At 47.7% G+C, this 23,137-nt stretch overlaps 1 protein-coding gene across 4 annotated transcripts in view; it reads left to right on the plus strand.

The window, feature by feature from the left end:
- The window catches only part of FHL1 (four and a half LIM domains 1), a 63,036-nt gene that overhangs the window by 30,904 nt on the left and 8,995 nt on the right, over positions 1–23,137 (plus strand). For 2 of the 4 annotated variants that reach the window (XM_059158677.1, XM_059158682.1), the window contains exon 1: positions 19,870–20,024. The exons of the other annotated variants lie outside the window; for them this stretch is intronic. In XM_059158677.1, coding sequence (XP_059014660.1) covers positions 20,003–20,024 — 22 coding nt within the window. In that variant the 5' untranslated portion in view covers positions 19,870–20,002. Of the gene's footprint in view, positions 1–19,869; positions 20,025–23,137 lie in introns of those variants that run through there. 4 annotated transcript variants of the gene reach the window in all.

Consider the following 23,137-nt stretch of genomic DNA (forward strand, 5'->3'; position numbering starts at 1 on the left):
CCCCAGGAAACCATTTTCTTTTCAGTGAAATAAAGTACTATATAGATAATGTGAAGGAACAGTCCATAAGAACTTTCTATAAGAGAACCATTTGTAAGAAAAGTTAAGTCAATGGGAAGGAACGTTGATTGGACGTTACGCATTTCTTTATTTTTAAAACATATCTTCTTTATCCATTATAGGATTATAAATCCACATGCATGTACATGTTTAAACCACATTTCAGACTTTAAGCATATTGAACTGAGGCATGGAGGTCCATAATAAAGGTTGGGTTGGACAAGGATTCCCATGGAAGAAGCTAGATTTGTACACTGCAATTTAAGTCTAATGTATCCACTCGATGTAAAACAAAGGCCTGGGAAGTCTGACCTCCAAGGTAGCTCGTGTCAAGCCATCTTGGACTAAAGTTGGTTCAGACTGTTAAAATTTTGCATCATCTCCCATACGATGCTTTGAGACTTTGAAGGATACTCCCGTTTTAGGAAGTTTAATGATTTATCCATAATCACATCAGAGTTCTTTCCTTTATATAAGGCTTGTATATACTGTGTTAATCTTTTCGTGGAGAATTTACCTGTTTGCAGGTCCTTATATCTTTTCTAGGAGCAAATTCATATATGCAAATTCTCTTTTAAACCATAGCAAAGGAGCCCATCCATGACTAACACGCATGGCGTGAAGGCCAAGGCAGGAGGTGACATAAGTGTGTTGCATCCTTATTCCACAGTGAAATATTAGGGATTAGGTATGTCATCAAATTCAGTCCAGGTCGAGTAGGAACTTGTGAATATTTAATGTTTTTATTAAGACTTTTTAACATCGTAAAACTCCATGGATGTGGAAGTTGTGTTAAGAGTTTTCTCCATCATCAACTCTTCTATTAATAGGACAAAGTCTTGAGAAGCCAACAACAGATGCTCGCCTGTAAAGAGATCCATACTTGGGAGATGAATGTTGGATAGTCACTTAAGTCCTAGGTTTGAAACTTCTCAGATTAAGGTCACACACAGCTAAATCATGTACATTTTATCGTGGTCAGTACAATAAGCCCAGCTGAGGTCAGAGCTTTCGCAGACCTCAAACCCTGAAGGCTGAAGCCCTTGACAGTGCTTTTGAGAAAGAGTAGCACTTTTTATCCTCCTTATTGTCATTGTCACCATCATGCTTATCCTGTCAGCCTTACGTGAAAGCCTGGCGTGGAGAACCATGCTAATGCTAGTCGTAATTTATTATAATTGTGAGTATTTCCATTTTGTTGAAACAGCTCTAGGAATCAGATCAATGTAACTAAAAAGGATGAAATATTCAAAAATTTATATAGAACAGCCGCCTCCCTCTCTTGTGCCGTCCTCCAGATGAGCTCCGTCCTTCCTATCCCGTGTCTTCCACAGGGGTAGCCGGGTAGCTGGTGAACAGTTTCGTAACGTGTCCTCACCTAAGATATCAAGCAGCAGTCCTAAGGGAGTTTGGTGAAAATCTGTGGTCTTCCTCTCTAACCATGTCATGTGTGTATACGATAGGACCATTTTTATACATTCCTCAGGGCTACGAATTAGTCATTTACATAAGATATACCAATTGTTTCTATTCCAGAGCCAGTGGTGCTTTTTTTTTTTTTTTTTTTTTTAAGTTTAACATTTGCTAGTGGTGCTTTTTCTGTGGATTCTATGATGGGTTTGTGTACACAGTTGTCAGTGTCCGTGTGGTAGGGGATTCATAATCAATAGTGCCTTCTGCTCACGGAAGTGGTTCATATGCTCACGGAATGGAGAAAGTGAGTTCCCCTCTTGGCATTGGACTCACAAGACAGGTTTGAACCCGGAGACAACCCAGTGTGTTCCGTTATTTTAACCCTTCCTTCGTGTTCCCAGCTGTGTCCTCCATATCCCCAGTCCTTACGGATTTTACATAGGACCTTGCCCAGCTCCTTTGGTCCTCTCCTGGGTGTTCCCTTTTTGGCACTGGGACAATCGAAGGCCCAAAGGGAGTTAGGGATTTGCTTGGAGCTGCCGTCTCTGAACTACGTTCCACTTTCTGGGGTTTTTGTCACCTGCGGTCAGCCGTGACCTGGAAGCAGGTGATCCTCCTCCTGACGTGGTATCAGAATATCAGAAGTAGCCTGATGCCACATCAGGGTGCCTCCGTCCTTCTCACTTTGTCTCATCACGGAGGCATCTTCCTTCCCACCAGCACCACATGGAGGAAGAGCATGCCACGATAAGATACTGCGAGAGGGACCACGTTCGCATAACCTTTATGACGGTAGATCATTCTCATCGGTCGATTTTATTATTAGTTTTTGGCATTCATCTCTTATTGTGCTTAATTTACAAATGAAACTTGACCATCGGTATGTATTCAGGAAAAAACAGTCCATGTCGGGACCAGTACTGTCTGTGGCTTCAGGCATCCATGGAGGGTCATGGAACAGATCCTCTGCAGGTGAGCGGGCGCCCCTGTCCTCCCCCCAGGAAACCGGAAGTACTGTTTTCTCTGATACCCTCCATGTCGGCTCTGACTCAGTGCTAAAGGCTTTGCAGGCAGTGACTAGAGAAACCGTTAATTGAATGAAGGGCATTTTACGAATTAGAAACCCTACAGAGCATTACCATGTTATTACTGAGGACTGCCCCAGGATCATTGTTTGACTCCCCATTCCTCTAATACCAGCCATCACTGGAGCGAGTTCTCGAATAGAAGAGTCCCTCCTACCTCACTGTGGCAGGGCATCATTGGTTTCCAACCTTTTATCATGCAGTTTTTTTTTTTTTTTTAAAGATTTTATTTATTTGTCAGAGAGAGCGAGCGAGAGCGAGCACAGGCAGACAGAGTGGAAGGCAGAGTCAGAGGGAGAAGCAGGCTCCCTGCAGAGCAAGGAGCCCGATGTGGGACTCGATCCCAGGATGCTGGGATCATGACCTGAGCCGAAGGCAGCTGCTTAACCAACTGAGCCACCCAGGCGTCCCTATCATGCAGTTTTTTAAATAGGCAGGAAAGTTGAAGCTATATAGGAAATGTTCATATGCGCACCCCCCGGATTCTATGATTAAGCATTTCACTGTGTTCACGGTTTCATCTATGTATCCATCCATGTGTTAGTCTGCCTTCGTTTCTGGAGGCATTTCAGCATAAACCGCCAGCACCCTTATACTCCACCCCCAAACACTTCAGCATGCATGTCGTTATGTGGTTTCAGCCTTGACCTTAGGGCTGCTTTCAGATGTGTAAGGTCCTGGCACTTGTTGGGGCAGTGGCTAAGAAGAGACGGTAAGTCGAATGTGAAATAAGCTCCCTTTTCAGACGTGGGGGTTTTTGTTTGTTGTCTAAGTACAGCAAGCACACCGACCTGTACATGCCACCGCCCCCTCTCCCCACCCGCGGCATGGTCACATGATTTGTATTATTGAGACTTGGAACGCCAGCTGAGGATGTAGAGTTTGAGGGTCTCGTTTCTATGAGGAAAACTGGAGAATTAGGGTCGAGGCTAGTGGGGCAGAAGGTTCGAGGTAGGTCTGACAAGGGATGGGGAAGGAGGTTCAGAAGCAGTGCACTACCTCTCATACTGTCTGGGGAAGGCTCAGTGGCCATGGGTCTCATAAACGCTAACAGTACGCGTATAGTGTCCTTCCGTTCTTTTTTTTTCCCCCCCAAGATTTTATTATTAAGTCATCTCCATGCCCAGTGTGGGGTTCAAACTCATAACCCGAGATCAAGAGTCACGCACTCTAGCGATTGAGCCTGCCAGGTACCTCATGGGTCCCTCCATTCCATTGATTTTCCCATTACATTCCGTGGAACCCTAGAATTCATAGAAATGTGGCAGAGGTTTCACCAACGTTGAAATTAGACTTTTCAAAGTGTACTGAACTATTAAAAAAAACTGACAATGGGTGCCTGGTGCCTCAGTGGGTTAAGCCTCTGCCTTTAGCTCAGGTCATGATACCTGCTCAGTGGGAAGCCTGCTTCCTCCCCTCTCTCTTTGCCTGCCTCTCTGCCTACTTGTGATCTCTCTCTCTCTCTCTCTGTCAAATAAGTAAATAAAATCTTTTTAAAAAATTAAAAAATTAAAATTAAAAAACTGACAAAAAGCAGCAGACCTCTTCAGCACCACATCAGCGGTGTTTTATATTAAATTTTAACATACTGGGGAACACTTACCAGTTGACTTGAAAATAAGTAAAGGTTATTCATGTCAACTTAAAATAAAATTTTGGTTAACACCTATCTGTCATCCATCAAAGCCAGGGTAATATTTCTGTTACGGGAATAAAGACAAAAGGTCTTCAGCAAGAGCATTGCACTAAAGCCCTGGTGTTAAGGCCTTGGCCTAAGAAAGCTGAAGTTACAGTTTGGTTTCTAGTTACCATGAGCGCTTAGCCATCTGTTATATTTAGATTTTTTTTCTAGTACCTTTAGGAATCTGGAAAGTGGTAAGTATATACTTTTAGCTTGAAATGGCCATAAAAGGGGGAAAGGTAGTTAAGAAGCCAGAGGCTGGCTCCTGTCTCATTCCTCAGATGGGGCCGAGTAAATGGATCAGAGAACCTTCTAAAAGGTCTCTCTCTTGGCCCATAGCTCAGACTGCTCAACCTAAGTCTGCAGTGTTGCAGTTCCCAGTGAGATTTTTCAGGGCTTCTTGGATTATGCCCGAAAAGCTTTCTGGTGGCTTTGGCAGGTTTCTTTGAGCTGGAGGCGGTGGTACTCACCGTCCCTTCGTTCCAGACCGTACCACGTTCTGTGCTTGTCATCTAAAATGCGTTTCCGAAGCCAGTACCTGCTTGTATGTGGCTGCAGTTGTGTTTTGAAATGTTTGCTTATGTAGACTTTATTCTCCCCTAACATCTTATGATGACTTTCCAAGCTGAAGTGACTTTGTGGTGCACACTTATGTACCCATCATCTAGGTCCACCATTAAGGTTTTGCTTTCTTCCGTTACCATTTCTACGCATCCCACTGTCTATCCATAAATTCACGCTCTCTTTGGATGCATTTCAAAGTAAATGCAGTAGATTTCGCCAGTTAAGGAGTTTTACGTATTTTACACCCTTGGAGTCTGGCTTTTTGAACACGTTTGTGTAACATGCATACATTGGCGTAGAGGCCCATGAAAGACATAAAAGAAATGCTCGGTTTTACTGGGAAAAATCTTAGAAGCCTTATTTTAAAAGTAACAGATTTTCTGGAATTCTGGCCTGGTGTTGGAAAAGAACAGTGGCGTATTTTTAAATCTGAACTTTCTCGTGACTCATACGTTACTGAACCCTAATAAAGAAGGGGGGTATCCTTGTAAATTTTGTTTTCATTGTTGAGACAGGAGCCGAATACCTTCCAGCTCTTACAGAGAGGCAGGATCATCTTTAAATCTGTTATGAATGGCAAGTGTTGGTCACTCCAACAAAATCTATTGTATTTGGAAAGCAGAGGGGAGCAGTTAACTGATGACTAAATTGGTCTCCACTGGACCCGATCCCAAACGCTGGTGTCAAGGTGTTAAGTGCAAATTATTATAAAACACTCCTGTTACAATTGGAGCGGTGAGACCAGGGTGCAGATGAGAGTTTGAGTGTATGGCTTTTGCCCCTCTATGCACAGAAAGCACTGTACATTCTTGCAAAGCTGTGTTGTTGCTCCCTTTATTCTCAATCCCCAGAATCCTGTCCAAACGCTCTCCCTTGGCCCAGAGGGTTGGCTGGGTATACTTCCTTCTGGAAGTCTTCACTTGCACTCTTGAGTTAGCTGGCAGATCCCTTAAAAGCATTTCCAAGCAGCTTTTCCCACTCCCCATAGGGGCAATTCCTGTAGCTTCCACCCCAGTTCCAGCTGCTGTTGCTTGGGAAGAAGCAGGTCCCTGCTGTGACCTTCCAAGAAATGTTAGTGTAGATGAAAGAAAAGTTAGGAGAGGAGATCTTTGGGGGCGGGGAGTAGGTGGGGGATGTGGGTGGCGAACTGGGCAATGAGATATATATTAAATGTGTCATAAATTGACTAGGACCAAATTATGCATAGGGACTTGTACATACTTTACTGAGCTCCGCAGATGGACATACCACCCTTTCCAGCTCTTAAAAACTCCTTGGCACCATAGAACAATTTATACTTTGATCTCGGAAGAGACTATTAGGTCGCAGAGGTTGTGATTCCTCTCTACCACTGATTTGCTCTTTGGTTAGTCGGTTTGTTTTTTAAGATTTTTATTTATTTGACAGAGAGAGAGACAGTATAAACAGGGGAAGCAGGAAGCAGAGGGAGAGGGAGAAACAGATTCCCTGCTGAGCAGGGAGCCTAACACGGGACTCAGTCCTGGGACTCTGGAATAATGTCCTGAGCTGAAGGCAGACACTTAACCCACTGAGCCACCTGGGTGTCCCTAATCACTCTTCTGTTTGTTTGTTTTTCTTTCTAAGGATTTTATTCGTTTATTTATTTGTCTGAGCGGGGAGAGAGATGGGGGAAACACTCACACAAGCAGAGGGAGAGGCAGACGCAGAGGCAGAGGCAGAGGGAGAAGCAGGCTCCCCATCAAGCAAGGAGCCTGACGTGGGACTGGATCCCAGGACCCTGGGATCACAACCCAAGCCGAAGGCAGATGCCCAACCAACTGAGCCCCACAGGCACCCCGAATTGGGTCTTTGATCTCAGAATGTGACTGGCCTGTTTGGAGTCCATGGCATGAACCCGACATCACAGCGGACGAGTTGTCTTCGCTATACTAGAGCAGGTTACAACTGCTTCTAGATTTTGTTACAGTTCAGGTGCTTGAATTATTTCATTAACGATCAGGGGCTATCATGAATCAGGTTTGATTTTTTTAAAAAGATTTATTTATTTATTTATTTATTTATTTATTTATTTGACAGAGATCACAGGTAGGCAGAGAGAGATTGGGGGTGGGGGGGAAGCAGGCTCCCTGCCGAGCAGAGAGCCTGATGTGGGGCTCGATCCCAGGACCCTGGGATCACGACCTGAGCCAAAGGTAGAGGCTTTAACCCCCTGAGCCACCCAGGTGCCCTCAGGTTTAATTTTTGAAAAGGGCTGTTCTAGGCACGTATACTTGATGTTCTGTCGTCCCATGTACAGTACCACCTTCATTAGACATTTCCACAGATCCGTTCAGAAGATGTGTCTTCTCCCTGCAAAAACGTGTTTTTAAAACACATCGAAATTGGTCAGACTGTGTACTTACTGCTAGCGTGAAGGTGGACAGTTGTCTAGATTTATGATTAGGACAGGTGACAAAACTTGTGCTTCTATTCTTGGCTTGACCTCGCCCCCCTCACTTAAGGCAAGACACTTAATCTTTTTAATGACTCAGTTTATCCGTCTGTACCGCCTGTAGTCTTCTTTCACGAAAACAGTACCTGGTTTATATAGCATTTGAGGATGTGATACAGAACGTGGCATGGAGGTTCAAATGACTATGTAGAAATTATTTGTATGTTGAATGATGATCTTGACAAATTACTACTTAACTACATTTAGAAAGTTACAGCTCTGAAGGGAATTGATATTTGATATTGTTGTCCTGTGTGTTCTAAGTTACCATCATAACAGTAGGAAAATAAACCCTGTCTTGGCCATGTTACAAAGGGATTAACTCACTTCTTCAAGTTGTTACTAAATCTCCAGCCCTTTCCACAACAGAAATAAAAAGTGCTCCTTGTTTTCTTTGCTGTTTCCAGGATAAAAGTCTTCAGACTAACCTTGGGGTAATTTTTTCTGTCATTCAGTGTTTTCCGAATTATTCTCTTTGTGGAGATGGAAGGGTAAACCATGTCAGAGACCCAAAGCAACTGAAATTGCCCCTCTCCAAGTGTGCAGAAGGGGAGGTATGCCTTTGATTAGTAGATCAAAGCCAAGAGCCAAGATTATGTGGAGCTTGCCTATTACACATTTGTTCCCAGGCCCTTGAGTCTTTGCAGAGAATGAAATTGTAACGAAATACAAGAGGATTAAAGAGCTAGACCCTAATTGAAAGTGAAATGCCCATATGAATCCTTTCTGAATTCTCTCTCCTGAGAGGTGTGGGCTCATGACACAGAGAATCCCCATCATGGAGGTTGTTATTCTCTTCCCAGTGACCTGCTCCTAGATTTCATGGTGCATGATAAATAGGTGTATCTTTTTGTGAGACTCATGGGGGATGAATCATGTGAAAACTTAGATCCACTTGAAAAGTGAGCAGACACTACCTGCTCGGGTACAAAGCATGACAGATGTATATATTTTTCTTTTCTTTGACACATCTGTCTTTTCAGTGTTCCTTTTCATTTCGGACAGTACCAGGGCACAGACAATTTAATTCGGTTCCTAAACAATCAGATCGGTATTAACCTTGCCATCATATCAATCGGGAAGGAAAATGAACCAACAATCCGAGAATTCTCTCTGGGATTTCTGATTCCACGTCTATTGCTCGTTCCTTGAGTTACAAAACAGTCAAGTCAACAAAACACTCCCAGGTCTTTTCATTAAATGAAAGCTTAAAGTTAATTTCACTTTTATACTCTTCTCTCTGTTTTCACAAAGTCCACTTGTAATTGGCTTTGCTGTGGCTCAGCTCCTGAGTTAAGCTCTTCCCTGCCCACTTCCTGACCCAGTATGATCGCTTATATGGGCTTCAGCATTAATTTGTGATGATAAACGAATAGACGGTTTGAAGTGAATTAAAATTAACTTGGTTTCATAATTTTTATAATACTTCCAGTTTGCCACCCTGAATTGCTACAACCCTATGACTGAGGACCCGTTTTCACATCTAACTGAAATAACTGGGAAGCATGCTTCTAGATAAGTTTGCATATATTAACGCTGATTCATAAACGTTTGCCCCTTTCCTGATCTCCAAAGAGTTAACTTGTCCAGTGTCCGCTGGGAGATCAGAGTGCGGTGCTGGGGACATTTCTTTCTCTCATTGGTCTCAGCTGGTAAGTCAGGGACGAAGAGAACCCAGGTCACCTGGCCCTGGATTAGTGATGTGACCTTAGAATAAGCGCCCATTTCAGGAAAGACAGACTTTTGAGGCCACAGACATCGAGCTGCTCTCTTGCTTTCAAGAAGGAACACTCACGGGGTTCATTTAAAATCCTGCTGCAGATAGAGGCCAGAAAACTCCTACCCGGTTTCTGCGAGGAACGAGGCTGGGGTTCTCTTTTACCAGTGTGTGGCCTGAAGGTCAGGCCTGTGAGTCAGAGCCAGGCACTGGGCTGGCGGTGCACACCAGGGACATGGTCCCGGTCTAATCACCTGCCAGGCTTCGTGGCCGCCTCGGGTCGCTCCATTGTAACCCCTAGCCCAGCAGCTGCCTTGCGTTTTTTTAAAAACAAAGAGGAGAACACAAACATTTGAAAGTCAGGTACCATATATACTTTATAGCTTCTCAGCCCAAAGACTTGATGAGCACAGAGTGCCTCGTCAGTGTCGGGCTGGGGGACACCCCCCCCCCCCCACGCCGCCAATGGCCGGCAATGTGAGCGTACGTGTAGGTTGTCCGGATAAGTGTTTTACTCCCTTTCTTGTTTTGTAATTCACTGGCGAGGCATTAAGGTTTGGTGCAAAGATCACTAAACTTGGAATCAAAAGCCACTTCCTGTCTGGGTGGCTTATTAACTCAGGGTAACCTTAGCATAGTTGGCATGGGACTTCCAGATGGCATCCTCTCCTCGAGGACAAAAATAATCTGCCATTTCAGTAAGCTTTGGGGGGGGGGGGTGCCACCCAGTCCACTTGAGAGCCTTTCATCCTTTTCCTTTTTCTCTCTTGCTCCCTTGCATCCCGTGTAAATCGCAGCTCTTCCGTGCGTCGGACCCCTGATGGGGGTGAGGGGAAGGCAATCCGATGAAATGAACGTACTACTTTTATGAGTTGCTTCGTTGTTTGTAATAACAGACTGAGAACAACTCAAGTGTCTTTCAGTAAGGGACCAATTAAGACAATTGCGGTGTGTCTGCCCAGCCGAATACTAGGTACCTTGTAAAAGTAGGAAGCTCTTTATGCTCTCGCATGCAAAACTCTTGAAAATATATTAAGTCCAAAAGGCAAGGTGTAGAATAGAGTATGTGTAGTACACGACCGTTATATTTTTAAAAAGGGAAAAAGACCAAATGTATACAGCTCCCTGTTTTCCTAGGCCCAGTATCTCTGGAACCCTAAGAAGACACTGGTATCATTGATGACTTGAGAGAGACAAAGTGGGTGTCTGGGGACAGGCAGGACAGAAAGATTTTTCACTATAGACTCTCTTGTACCTTTTAAAAAAACATTTTGCTATTTCAAAAATAAAGTAAATCCATACACAAAACAAAAGGTTCAGCAGTAGCATTATTCCTAACAGTGAGAAAGCCAAAACAGCTCCTGTCTGTCACCAGACGAGTGAATAAACAGGGTGCGGCGTAGCTATCCAATGCACTATTATTTGGCGGTAAGATACAACGAAGGGCCGTACCTGCTACAGCATGGAGGAAACTTGGAAAGAGCAGGCTTTGTGAAAGGAAGGCAGGCACAGAAGATCACACACATCGTAGGATTGCATTGGTGTGAAGTGTCCAGAATCGACAGCTCCCCACACAGGAAGCAGACGAGTAGGTTGCTGGGGGGCTGGAGGAAAGCCGGGGGTGGGGGGTGCGGAGTGACTGCTGATGGCCACAGGGTATTTTTCTTGGTGTCGAAAATGTTCCGGAATCAGATGAGGGCGATGTTTGCACAACTTTACAAAGATGCTAAAAACCACTGAGGTGTGCGCTTTGTGACGGTGAATTTTATGGTGCGTAAATTGGACCTTAATACATAAACTGGACGGCAACTTGGTAGAGTCAGGAAGGTGGAAACTTTAAGAATCACCGTGAACATATGAAGCCGTGAACAACTTCCTTCTGTTCCCACTTAAGAAATATTTCCATTGTAAAATATTTCACATAGTGTCACTGATGACACCAGGGGCCTTCTGTCCTTGAGCTGCTTTCCCTGACACTCGCCAGTGATCTCATTTCATTGGGGAATATTGGTAACCCCGATGAAGGAAACCCTGCTCCATATTAAGGACTTGTGGTACATGGGCTCGAGGTGTCACGGCTAGAGGCCTTCCCCGGTCCATGCCACTGGGACAGTAGGCCACGGCCACTTGGAAGGGAGCCACAGGGAACCGTTCGGACTACTCTGCCCTTTCTCTCCCAGTAACTGATCTCAGAGGGGCCCCTGGCCCCATCCTGCCTCCCTGTTCTCAGGAGCCACTCCCTTTCCCTTTCTTGTATTCCCCTGGGTTGAGCTGAGTCATAGGGTTTAAGGAGCCCTTTGTAAAAGGAGGGGAGACCTGTGGGCCTGACAGACATAACTCCTCCTCCCCCTAGTCGCTCGCCTTCACAGGTGCTGTGGCACTATGGACTGTCCCCCAGCAGGACAGTTCCCATCATGGCAGCTGGCCCGTCTGTGGGTTGGGCAGGTAACAGTGTTGTGTCAGTGTTCCCAACTCTGGGAACTTAAACCCAAATTCCTCTTGGGGTGGGCATGGGAAGTTGACCACAACGTGTCTTTGGTCAGGAACAAGGGAGATGATGTGTCTTTCAGTTCTGACACCCCCGAGACCTCAGGCCTCAGGCTCACTCAAGCCAAGTCTCTCTACACTCCAGTTCACCTCAGGTCTGCTGCTGAGCCCTTCCTCTGTGTGGCCTAGTAAGATGATAAGATGGTGGTTTCTTTTTTCCCTTTTTTTTTTTTTTTGAAGATTTTACTTATTTATTTTAGAGAGAACATGAGTGGAGAAAGGGGCAGAAGGAGAGGGAAAGGGAGAGAAACCTAACTGGACTCCGTGCTGAGTGTGGAGCCTGATGCGGGGCTCGATCCCACAACCTTAAGATCAGGATCTGAGCCAAAACCAAGAGTCAAAACGCTTAACTGACTGAGCCACCTGGACACCCCTCAGACAGGTCTTTGAGACCCATGCCCTTGGCATTCATTCAGAATTAATCTGTGTATTACATACAAACCTAACCTATGTTATGGCCAGAGCTACTGTTTCTGATGGTACACCTCTTCAAGGGCCAACTTAAGATCAGAGATGCGATACACGGATGGCCTTCCTCATTAAGTAGTCCCATCAGAGAAAGCCTTCATTTGTTGTGTTGGGAAGTCTCATCATCCATTGGGCTCACTGGGCCTCACTGGTTGGAGGGATGTAGGGAAAAATCCTTCCCCACCCTGAGACATAAGGGGTCTTCTGTTTTCACTAGAGAATCAAGGGAGCAGTCTCATTCTCCCTAGGTGTCCGCCATCTGCTCCTAGACCCTCTGTGTCCATGCCTGGGCTGTTGTGCTGCCAGAGGCTAATTGCCCTGAGTCTTTAGGACATTTAAAACTGTCCTCATGGAGACCTCTCACGCTGTAACCCTTATAGGTGGGCTCTTACCTCTTTTCCACATGTCCTCTGTGAAGTGGTAAGCTCGAAAAGAAGTTTTTCTTTTGCAGGAATCTGCTGTTCAGGAATCCTCACTTGTAGAATATAATTGAATGAATAGTATATTGTGCTTACAGCAACCCTATTGACACAGGTGCTCCTGTTATCCCCATTCTACAGAGGAGCAAACTGAGTCACAGAGACATTAAGTAGAATTTGCTGGCACACAGCCAGTAAGTGGTGGAGATGGGATTCGATTCTAGGCCTTCTGTCTCCAAAGTCCATGCCCTTAGCCACTACACTCTTCTCCTGAAACTTGAGAAAATAGATACAGCTGTATTAAACTCAGGGCAAATCCCATGTTGTTTGTCTTAGAACAATATTAGTTCAGACAGTCTCGTATAAAAATTAAGGCTTGAATTTCTTTCATGGATGCCCTCAAAAATCATGACGGCCCGGTCTACACCATCTGATCTGCATTGCATGGAATGCGGTGGCATCTTCGCCCTGGGCCCTGGTTTCCTTCTCCATACCTGAGACCGGCGGGGCTCCTCTACACTTGGTCCATATTCACGTATTTGTTCTTTGACTCTCACACAGCTTGAACACGAACAAGAAAGCTTGGAATTTGACGTAAATGTGAGGTCATCGTTCCAAGTGTGTGACCTTTGGTGGCTCCTGCCACTCTAGCTGCGGACTCCTTCTCGTGTTCTATTTGCCGGACTTTGTGTTCCCGTCATTCTATTCATGTACCCGCGGCCTGGCATGGTGAGCGCATTGCTTGACTTCAAGAGGTTTGGAACCACTCACTCGTGCTCCTTGTGTGTCAGCTGTTGTAGGTGGGTCCTTTGCTCCTCCATCAACCTGTACCTTCCCTGTCTTGGCTCCTTCCCGGTTGCCTCAGCTCAAGTGTCTGGTCTCTGACTGGACTGTTACAGTAGCAGGAGAGGACCTGCTGACTGTTTCACCTGTGAATCGGACCACTGTCCCTGAGCCTGGAGGTCTGTGACCCAGACAGCTCGCCCCTGCTGATGACCCTCAGAAGTCAGGGGACCATCAGCTGCATTCCCAAGTTTGACAGTGGCGTGACTGAGCAGCCTGATGTGTGGGGGACAGGGCGTCGGGGGTCCGGACGCTCAGCTTCCAGGTCTGGAGCTGCTGCTAAGGCAGTGAAGCAGGTCATGTCCCATCTCTGGGCTTTAGTTTTCCTGCCTGTCAAGTGGGGTGGCTGGGCCTGGTCATTTCCAACTGTGTCGTTATGCCGTCTCTGTGACAGGGGGGCATCGCGCACAGACCCCGCCCGCTAGACTCTGTCCTCACCATGTGGACTGACAGAGAAAACAAGCTACCCTTCAGGGCAGTGAGGTCATGGCAGGCCACCCACGAGATCACACCGGCCTTCACTCTGGTCTCGCTGTGGCATTTTCACGGTATAAGGCCCGTCCTTGCACACAGAGCAGTCCTTGTCCCAGAAAGCCATTCATGTTTGCTCCCTCAGACGTGAATCACAGGGGGCCACCACCCTCCTGGGTCTGCCTGTGAGTGTGGCCTTTGAATCTGGGCTGCAGTACTGCTCAAGCAGCCAGATCATGGCCCTCGGGAGACCTGGCAGGTGGGGACTAAGTGAGGCTTTCACCTTGATGTCCTTCCGACCCTCCAGAAACCTGGATCATCCTCTCAGTCAGCGCTGTTGCCTGTGGACTTCTTGCGTGACCCTCAGATCCCTGCTTCATCTTCCTCCTGTGCCCTCACTGCCACTCTATGCCCCGTGACTGTACCCCACAGAGCTACTCACAAGGGTTCCTGACCTTTGCCCTGAATTCCAGGGCCACAGTGGTGCATGATAGGGTAGCGTGGTAGTTAAAGTCTTTTGGTAGGTGAAGACAGGGTATGTGTTACTAGGTGAGCTCTCTCATCAGGAAGCAGGGCTCGTGCGGTGCGGTGAGGACACCTCTGGTCAAGGCAGTCGATCCCAGTTAACAGCATTAAGAATGAAGACATGGGAGCTTATTTGAGGTCCTGTCCTTTCCTGTTGTGGGTATTAATCAGCCGGGTGAATTATAGACTAGGGTCACGGAATGTCTCGCCCTCGAGCGTCTATCCGAGGCTTGAAATGTCCCTAACAGGTGGGCTCGGTGAATGCCAGGACTTAGCATGATTGAAAGGGTGTTTTGAGTCATGGCACATGGCAACATGGAAATAAAACAGAAACATCACAAGTGGGTGGTAGAAATAGACTGGAAGAGAATTTTAACACCTAAAATATGACAAAGATTTATCCTGGCTAGCTTCTCAGTTTCATGAAACATTTATTTTCATCTGATCTGAGATTCTGCATTCACATTACGTATTTCCTTCTAAAACTCTTCCTGGTTTCTGTTTCTTTGCTTAAGTCATTTTCCTCTTTATTGTCTGTTTTAAGTGCCACTCCTTTTTGTTTTTTTAATCTGAAGTCATTATAGTGGCTTACTTTGAAAATCATTTGTTCAACATTGATTGTCCCAATGGCGATTTCTGGTCAGAGGCCCATAAAAATATCTATAGGATGTGGTTGGGCTCATTCCTACATGTGAGACTCTAGGGGGCAGACTCCAGGAGGAGGAGACATTTAAAACTCTTACTAGGGGTGCCTGGGTGGCTCAGTCCTTAAACATCTGCCTTCAGCTCAGGTCATGATCCCAGGGTCCTGGGATCAAGCCCCGTCTCGGGCTCCCTGTTCAGCGGGAAGCCTGCTTTTCCCTCTGCCTCTCCCCCTGCTTGTGTTCCCTCTCTTGCTATCTATATCAAATAAATAAATAAAATCTTAACAAATAAAAAAATAAATAAAACTCTTCCTAATTCTAGAATGACATTTTCAAAAATCAAATAGTGCATGCCATGGCTTGTGTTTCAGTTCTCTCCAGGTGAGGATTACAAGGAAACGACGTGAGCCCTGGTGCCGTATGAGGTAGACAGGTCTTCTCTGGCATGATGAGCATTTTTAGGTGCTTGGCTGTGTACGGGGTCTTCCACTGCCCATAGCTGACCTCGGTGGCAGGCCTTTGCCTTTTGTGGGCCTTCCTTTTCCTTTGCCTTGCAATTCGGGGAGCCTTTGGGGAGGCACAGTTTTCTGGGGCTTTGCTTTCTTTTGGGTCTTGCATGATGAAGTTGCCCCCTTTGTGGTTCTCGGGGAGGGCCTCCCTCCTTTTACACCTTGACATGTTTGCCCCGAATTATGACTATGACATTTAAGCGCAGTGACTTTGCAAAATTTGACTTGTCAGTCGGAAAAAGTCCTCTTCCCGCCCTACAGATGGACAGGAACATGAGATGGCTGAAGCTGTACTGGGCCTTTGCTGGCAAGAGCACACAGGACAAGAGATACTCCGGAGAGCCCGCCATGGAATCCCATCGTATCATAGTGCATGACTAGCTGCCCGAAGCTCGCGGTTGGAGAGTCACTCAGTAAAATTGTTGGCAGAGGGCCTAGTAGCCAGACAGAGTTCTGTGGAGGAAAAAAGCCCTGGTCCAAGTGTTTTCATCAGTTGTGGGCTTGGGCAGACGAGGGCAGGTGTGCAAATGAGCAAGGAGGAGGCCCCTGGTGTGTGTACGCTCCATCCCACGTGGTTGTCGGGCTCTGGCCTCTGACCGGACTCGTGGGAATAAGTTTTCAGCCCTTTGGAAATTTCTTTGGTCAGAGGAGACTATAGGGGAGGGAGGAGGGCGCCACCAGCCAGGCTGTGAGATGTGGAAGCTCCCGCGGTGTGGGCCACCCGGGTCACCGAATTGGCTGTGTTGGACTCTTGGGTCCCCGGGGTGTGGTGTCCCTGAGGTAGAGACTGCGGGGTCGGGTTGCCCCGTGGGAAGGCCCACAAACGCGACTCCCCCGGCACCACACTGTCAGGCCCCTGTCCCCTCTCTCTCTCTCAGCGCAGCAACTCCAGTCTTCATCCCCAAGGGGTCGAGCCATGGACCCCTCAGAAGAACCTCCTCACAAGGGCCCAGACACAGTGCCACTGTTCCTCCTGCTGTCTGGTTCTGTGTCCCAGGCTCCCCCCGGGTTGACCTGACCCCCACGACCCCGCACCTCGGAGGGTTCCCCCCTGCACTGGCCTCTGCTGGTGTCCCGCATATCCTCGTGCTTCCCTGTCTTCCCGGGCCCTTCGCCTCCTGCCCGCCATCCGCTCCTGTCACCCCATCAAGCCCCAGCGGTACCCTTCCAGGCTATCTCCCTGCCTCTGGCCTCCCTCCCCTCCTCCCTCCCCCACTTCTTGCAGGGCCCCCCACCCCCCCCTATTCCCCCATCCCCCCACCCCCCACCCCCTGCTGCCAGCTCCTGATGCCTCCGGAGCGCCCGCGCTCTCCAGCCCTGCTCGCGCCATGCCTGTCCTCGGAGCGCCCCTCAGACCCGTCCTCCGGGGCCGGCTCCCAGGCCCTCAGGTCCCCCAAGCCTTATCTGAGCCCGCACGCGGAGCTCGGCCACTGCCGAGTCTCGGGGCCCCCCTGTGTGTGCGGGGAGGCTTCTGTGCCCTTCCTCGCCCTCGCGGCGCCTCGTGCCCAGTGTCCATGCGCTTTGGAAGGAAGGATGGCCTCGTGCTCTTTGTGGCCAGAAAAATAGCTAGTGCCACACAGCGGGACATCAGGGCAGTGTTTACCTCTAAAGTACACGAAGGCGGGGGTGGCGGAGCCCCGGGTGGGCGGCGGCCAGGCTACAGAGCAGCTGGAAGGCCGAAGCGGACAGACAGACAGCCGCGGAACCGAGTGGTTCTCAGAGGATCGCACGTGAGAGGAAGCTCAGGGGTTCTGAGGCCTGACGCTCCCTGGAAGATCACCCCCCAGAGCGAGAGGGGAGAGAAGGCCGGAGCGCGGCCTTCGGGCAGTGATGGGGTCCGTTCCTCAGACCGCAGCGGTCCGCGCCGGCGCCTTGTGAACTCCACGGCGATCGCAGAGATTGTTAAGCATCACACTGGTAACGTGTGATGAACTTGGCTCGGATGCTAACGAAAGCAGCGACTGTTCTGGTCCGTGACCCCCTCCCCCCGCTCCTCCGGCTCCAGGCAGGGCAGAGTCACCCGCCCTCCGCACGAGGAGCCCTTCGTCACCTCACCAGGGCCCTTTTCTGTCTGAGTTTTGTGAAAGTGTGGCTCTGACTTGAGGCCCCGAGCCGGGGGACCCCTCTCCGTGCTTCCTGAGGCTTGGGAAGGAGCGAGGGGCGTTCGGCGGGCGGGGCGGGGTGAGGGGAGCCGCAGGGCCCGGCTCCCGCTCCGGCCGGCTTGTCCTCGGCCGCCAGCTAATAACGGGTCAGAAAGAGACTCTCTGGTTTATGTATTTTCTCTCGTGTTTCGGACAAAATAGGTTTCCGGTGGTTTGCTAACTCGGTGAGGCCGTCCGTCTGTCCGTGGTCTGTTGGGACTTTTCAGAACGCTGACGAGCTCCCGCCCTTGTCCTCATGCAGGGCCTGAAGCCAGGACTGGCTTCCTGCGGGGAAGCTCGGCCTCGAATGCTCCTCGCTCAAGTCTGGTTTCCGGTTCATAAAGGTCAATTATCTGCTATGACACACGTGGTTCCGCCAGGCGACCTTTATTTCAGAGACCTTTACTTCAGGGGTGCCGCATGGTCCAGCCGGCCAGTCTCCCTGTCACGATTCATCAGGCCACTGAGAAAGGGGATGTGGCGGGTTGGGAGTCACCCCCTTCTCCCAGGCTGATTCCTGGACCGAACACATGATAAATTTGCCTGTGACCTCCCAGTTTTTGTTGTTCTGGCATTTTCTAGCTAACTAGGACTTACAGCTTCAGCTATCTTTCAGAATAAACTTCCTCAGGACGCCTGGGTGGCACAGTTGGTTAAGAGTCTGACTCTTGGTTTCGGCTCAGGTGTTGATCTCAGGGTTGGGAGATCAAGCCCCACCTCTGGCTCTGGGCTCAGCAGGGAGCCTGCTTGAGACTCTCTCCCTCTCCTTCTCCCTCTGTGCCTCCCCCTGCTCATGTGCATTCTTTTTTTTTGAGATGTATTTATTTGAGAGAGGGAGCGTGAGCTAGGGGAGGGGCAGAGGGAGAGACAGAGAGAGAGGCAGCAGACTCTGTACTGAGCACAGAGCCTGCCACGGGGCTCGATCTCATGACCCTGAGATCCCGACCTGTGCCAAAACCAAGAGTTGGTTGCTTAACAGACTGCGAGACCCAAGCGCCCCAAGAATAACTTTTTCACTAAACATTTGAAGAGCACAATCATCATAAAACTCATTCACGTACATATCCGTGAAGCAGTTCTGGTTCAGCTGCTACAGGCTGGGGAGAGGAGACAAGACCAGCCCCCAGCCTGCTGGGGGTGGGTGGGGGCACAGAACTGGGCTGAAACCGGTGACATGCACTAGACAAGGCAGTGTCTATATGGTACTGAGCCCAGGGCCTGCCCGTGAGTGAAGGTCGGAGGCCTTCCTTGATGTTCAGCCACCGAAGACACTTTCAGGTTCCAGGTGGGACTGTGTGTTAGTTTGATATGGGGCTTGATGAACACTTTCTGCTTCTCTTATTTCATTTCTCAGCAGACACTTACTGTGGGGAATACACTGGGGAAACGGATAGAGAGTGGGGGTGGGGAGCACGGTTGCAGGTTTAAATAAGTGGTGCGGCGAGATGTCCCTGAAAGGGACTTGGAGCAAAGCCAGGAAGGAGGTAGAGGAGCACCCCATGCTGGGGGAGCGGGTGTCGGGGTCCGAGGTGGGGCGTGTCTGGAGGGTGCAGAGGCCAGCAGGGAAGCTAGCGTGAGGCTCGAGTGAAGGGTGCGGGCGGATGGGATGCGGGCAGAGAAGGAACGGGCACGGGGTCCTGGAGGGACTTCGAGGCCACCCTCCAGCTGTTACAACATGTTAGGTCACCCTCTTCATTTTCATCCTTTTTTCTTTCTTTCTTTCTTTTTTTTTTTTTTTTTTTTTTTTTTTTTTTTTTACTTTTGTTGTCCCTAACACTGAAAGCAAGAGATTTCATCTGTGGGACAAAGTATCTTCCTTGTGTACATGGCGACTATACAGGTGTCCGTTTGTCCTCTGACAGTGAGGAGATGTGTGGCTAGAGTGGCTCTTTCACTGTTCTGCTGGTGTCTGGTACATAGCAAGGACCTCTGTATTCCTAGTGTCTAACACCTTTTAATTACACTGGTTAGCATAAGTCTGTCCCTTACGATTCTTTCTCTCATTAACAGCACAAAAATAAGTTCTTCCTAGGGCCCAGCGCAGGCTGTTTAGGCATATGAAGTGGATTCACAGGGGTGGCTCAGCGTTAAGCTATGCCAGAGCCGAGTCCAAATTTTATTCCGGTACAGGGATGACTTTCTATGTGGCCTCTCTGGCTCTGTAGCTAATTTGGATGCTGAGTAGCTCCACAGGTATTTATATGTAGTGTTTGGTATTTTTACTGGGTCCTATTCTTCTCCCTTGGATCACCTAAAATGGTTAAGAATTTTCTAGTGGGATTAAGGTTGTGATCTCTGGGGAGGGGTGGGCCATCTGCTCTCGGTTATTTTTGTGTTAGCCGCTTCCCCTTAAATGTATGTTCACAAATGAGCCACAGCCTTATCAGCTGGGGTCGAGGGAAGACGGGTCTAGGTGCTGCTCCTGAACTTGGTCTCTAAGCCATGGCTTCCCATAGGCACTCAGGTAAAGCTTCCTGTTCTTTATCTTTTGCCGAGCACCGTTTTCTTACAGCAGTGAATCCATCACTCGACTTCAACATACTTTGTAATGAAATGATTTTAGGCTTGTCTAGAGGCTAAATAAGTCCTAGTTCATCTCTGTTCTGTCCTTGCTTTCTATTGTTGTTTCAGAGACAAAAGGCAGTGTGAGTGGCTTGTGTGTGTGTGTGTGTGTGTGTGTTTTTTAATCTAAACTTATGACTATAGTTTACATTTTTCAGGACATCCTGTGAAATTGTAAGACATTGTGCGAGAAAAGATTTTGTGGTGGTGGGCGGTGGGGGGGACCGATTCTTTGTTATTTGTAAGATAGGAATGTTCATCTTGAGTGCTTTAAATCGAATTTAAGATGTGTAGGGAAGGGCCGCTGAGTATGAGGCTGGAGAAAGTCCGTAAATGACTCACCACATCTTCCCCTTCCTGAGCGGTGGGCTTAGTCCTGCCGCAGAGAAGCAGCTATGATCCTCTTGATGTAACAGGTTAGGAATTGTTCTTATCAGAAAAGGGGCAACATTTCAGAATCTCCAGAACGTCATGATCGTGAGAGTCGTCTTCTTGTTTTGCAACCTGACATGAAGGAAGCCCTTTGGCCGTGGACAGACACCCGTGGAACAGGGGCGAAAGGGCTGAAGGACAGGCCATCTTCCCCAGAAAGCTCGGCTCTCTGAAGTCACCCTGCTTGCCTGTCTTTCCTCTAAAGCCACGAATGTCGCTGTGGCTCTTTTGCCCTCTCTGCCTAAGGAACGGTCCCCTCTCTTACAAACAGGCACTTCGTCCTCTCTCCTGGCTTTCAGATTACGGGACAAAGTAATTTTTGGTGGCAGTCTTTTGGAAAAATGATTTTTGAAAACTTGTAATTGCCCATGAAAATGTATTTTTTTTTTTTAAGATTTCATTTATTTACATGAGAGAGCGAGCACAGAGGGAAGAGGGAGAAGCAGGCTGTCCGCTGAGCAGAGAACCTGATGTGGGGACTTGATCCCACGACCCCAGGATCCCAACCTGAGCCCAAGGCAGATACTTAACTGACTGAGTCCCCCAGGGGCCCGCTCATCAAAATTTAAGTAATGAGAATTCTTTGAGAAATTTCTCCTCAGATATTTTAAAACAAATGCACTGCAATGCATTCTATGCTTTAATGAATTAATATGCAATGTCTTTGTTGTTTCCAAATGTTGAAGAGCTGTCTTCCCACCGGGCACCTCCAGGAGCCATTTTACGAACAGGGTAGCACATGCCTGAGATCGTGCTGATCAGCCAACATACACGTTCTCTGGGTGCAGGCAGAGTGTTCAGCTTTGCCACTTGTTCCAGTGGACCTTGAACACGTGGTAACTGGTAGAGTAACTCCCCATTTTGTTTACAAATTAAGGGATGGATTAGGAGATACATTTGAAAATACATTTAAATACATTCAAAAGGTGACCTGTTTACAACATACCAACCTCTGGCTTTACTTTGCACCAAATCCAGACACGATTCTTGCTTTATATAAATCTGGAGACAATAAACGTGACTAAATTAGATTATTGACACATTTTAGATGATTTTTAAAACCAGGAGCTGTCATTTTGTATTGCATTAGGTTTATAGGTCCGTGAAGCAGACGAGAGAGTTGACCTCACGTGAAGAAATTGCTCATTGCCCTGAAATGGGTTTTGTATGGACAAAGGAGAGGCTCAGATCATTGGTTCAGGATCTGTTTTTGGTGGCTGTCCCTATACTGAAAGGACATTTCAAGGGCAAGAATGTCTACTTTTGTTATGGAATGCTTTCAGGCTGCAAGATTATGTAGATTCAGTTCCTTTACCCTTGGCCTTGCAAGTTGAGGGCCAGACTGGGCGTGATGGGAGGGCAAGTAAGGCCATTCGTTCCCTTTGCCAGCCACTGCCCAGTGGGTCACACACACCCGGCAGTCTTTTTGGGGGGGGCAGGGATAGAAAATGGCATGGTGGGGTGAGCTAGTAATCACACTGGGTCGGGTTCTTAAAATAACTGAAAAATGGTAGTCAGAAGAGCTGGTCAAGGGTGAAACCTGAGCGATGTGTACTTCTAATGACCATGTAATGGCCGCCAGTGACTTTAGCACAACCAGAAAAACTAAGAACCCCGTTCTCTTGCTGCCAGGGTAGAAAATCAAGGGAAGGGGAGCCCCTTTTTGTGCACAACCTTAAGAAAAGCTTCATATCTGGACAGAGTAGGACTGGGATAGAGATTATGGGTTTTTCTCTAAATGCAGCATACAAGCGAACTTGCAAATAGCATTGAGGCGTTTCTGTTTGTAAGGGGTAAAAACCACTTTCTGATTTTCTATGAAATTCTGTGAGAGAGCACTTTTCAGCCATGACTCATGACCTCCATCTCATCGCAGCAAGTTAGGTATTTATTCCCAAATGTCTGACGACACCTCTTGGGAAAGCAATATACCCTTTCTTTGCAAGCCAGTATTTATACATGGGGTGACTAACAGACCAGTACGTTGGACTTAGCAATTAACAGACCAGAAATAACCTGAATTTTTTTCCCCCTCTGGGTTGCAGTTCATCTTTTGCACTATTCGTCAAAGAATGTTCCTTTGCCCTCCTGGTCACGGTTTCCTTAAACCTTCCAATTTGGAGCCACTCAGGCATGAGGGGGAAAGTGGACATTAGCAAGAAATACGTGAGAAAATCCATATAAAAACACAAGTGAGAGGTTATTGAATACAAATTGAGTCTTCTCTGAGACGTTTCCCTGATGTGTACGTGATGGCATCAGAGCCAAAACTTCTTACTGAGATACTGAGGTTTATGTAGGTACCTCTTAGCATGTTGGCTGTCGTTCAGGAATTTTCTGAAAGAGGAAGCTTACTTATTAAGTGAAGAATGATGTGTCCTTTGAAGCAGGCATGGCAAGAAAGTCAGTCTGCCATCCTGGAAGTGGTCTCTAAAATGCGATCAGCCAGTCACATTTCCAACCGCATTTGAACCTGCTGATTCTCTGAAGGCCAGAGGGTCAGACATCAGCCCCTTAGGGTGGCAGGAGCTGTGCCCTGGTTTTTTAAAAACAAATCTGTTATAAAATGCTTTGAATGAAAGA

The sequence above is a fragment of the Mustela lutreola genome, chromosome X (genome assembly GCF_030435805.1).
Source record: "Mustela lutreola isolate mMusLut2 chromosome X, mMusLut2.pri, whole genome shotgun sequence".
Lineage (NCBI taxonomy): Eukaryota > Metazoa > Chordata > Mammalia > Carnivora > Mustelidae > Mustela > Mustela lutreola.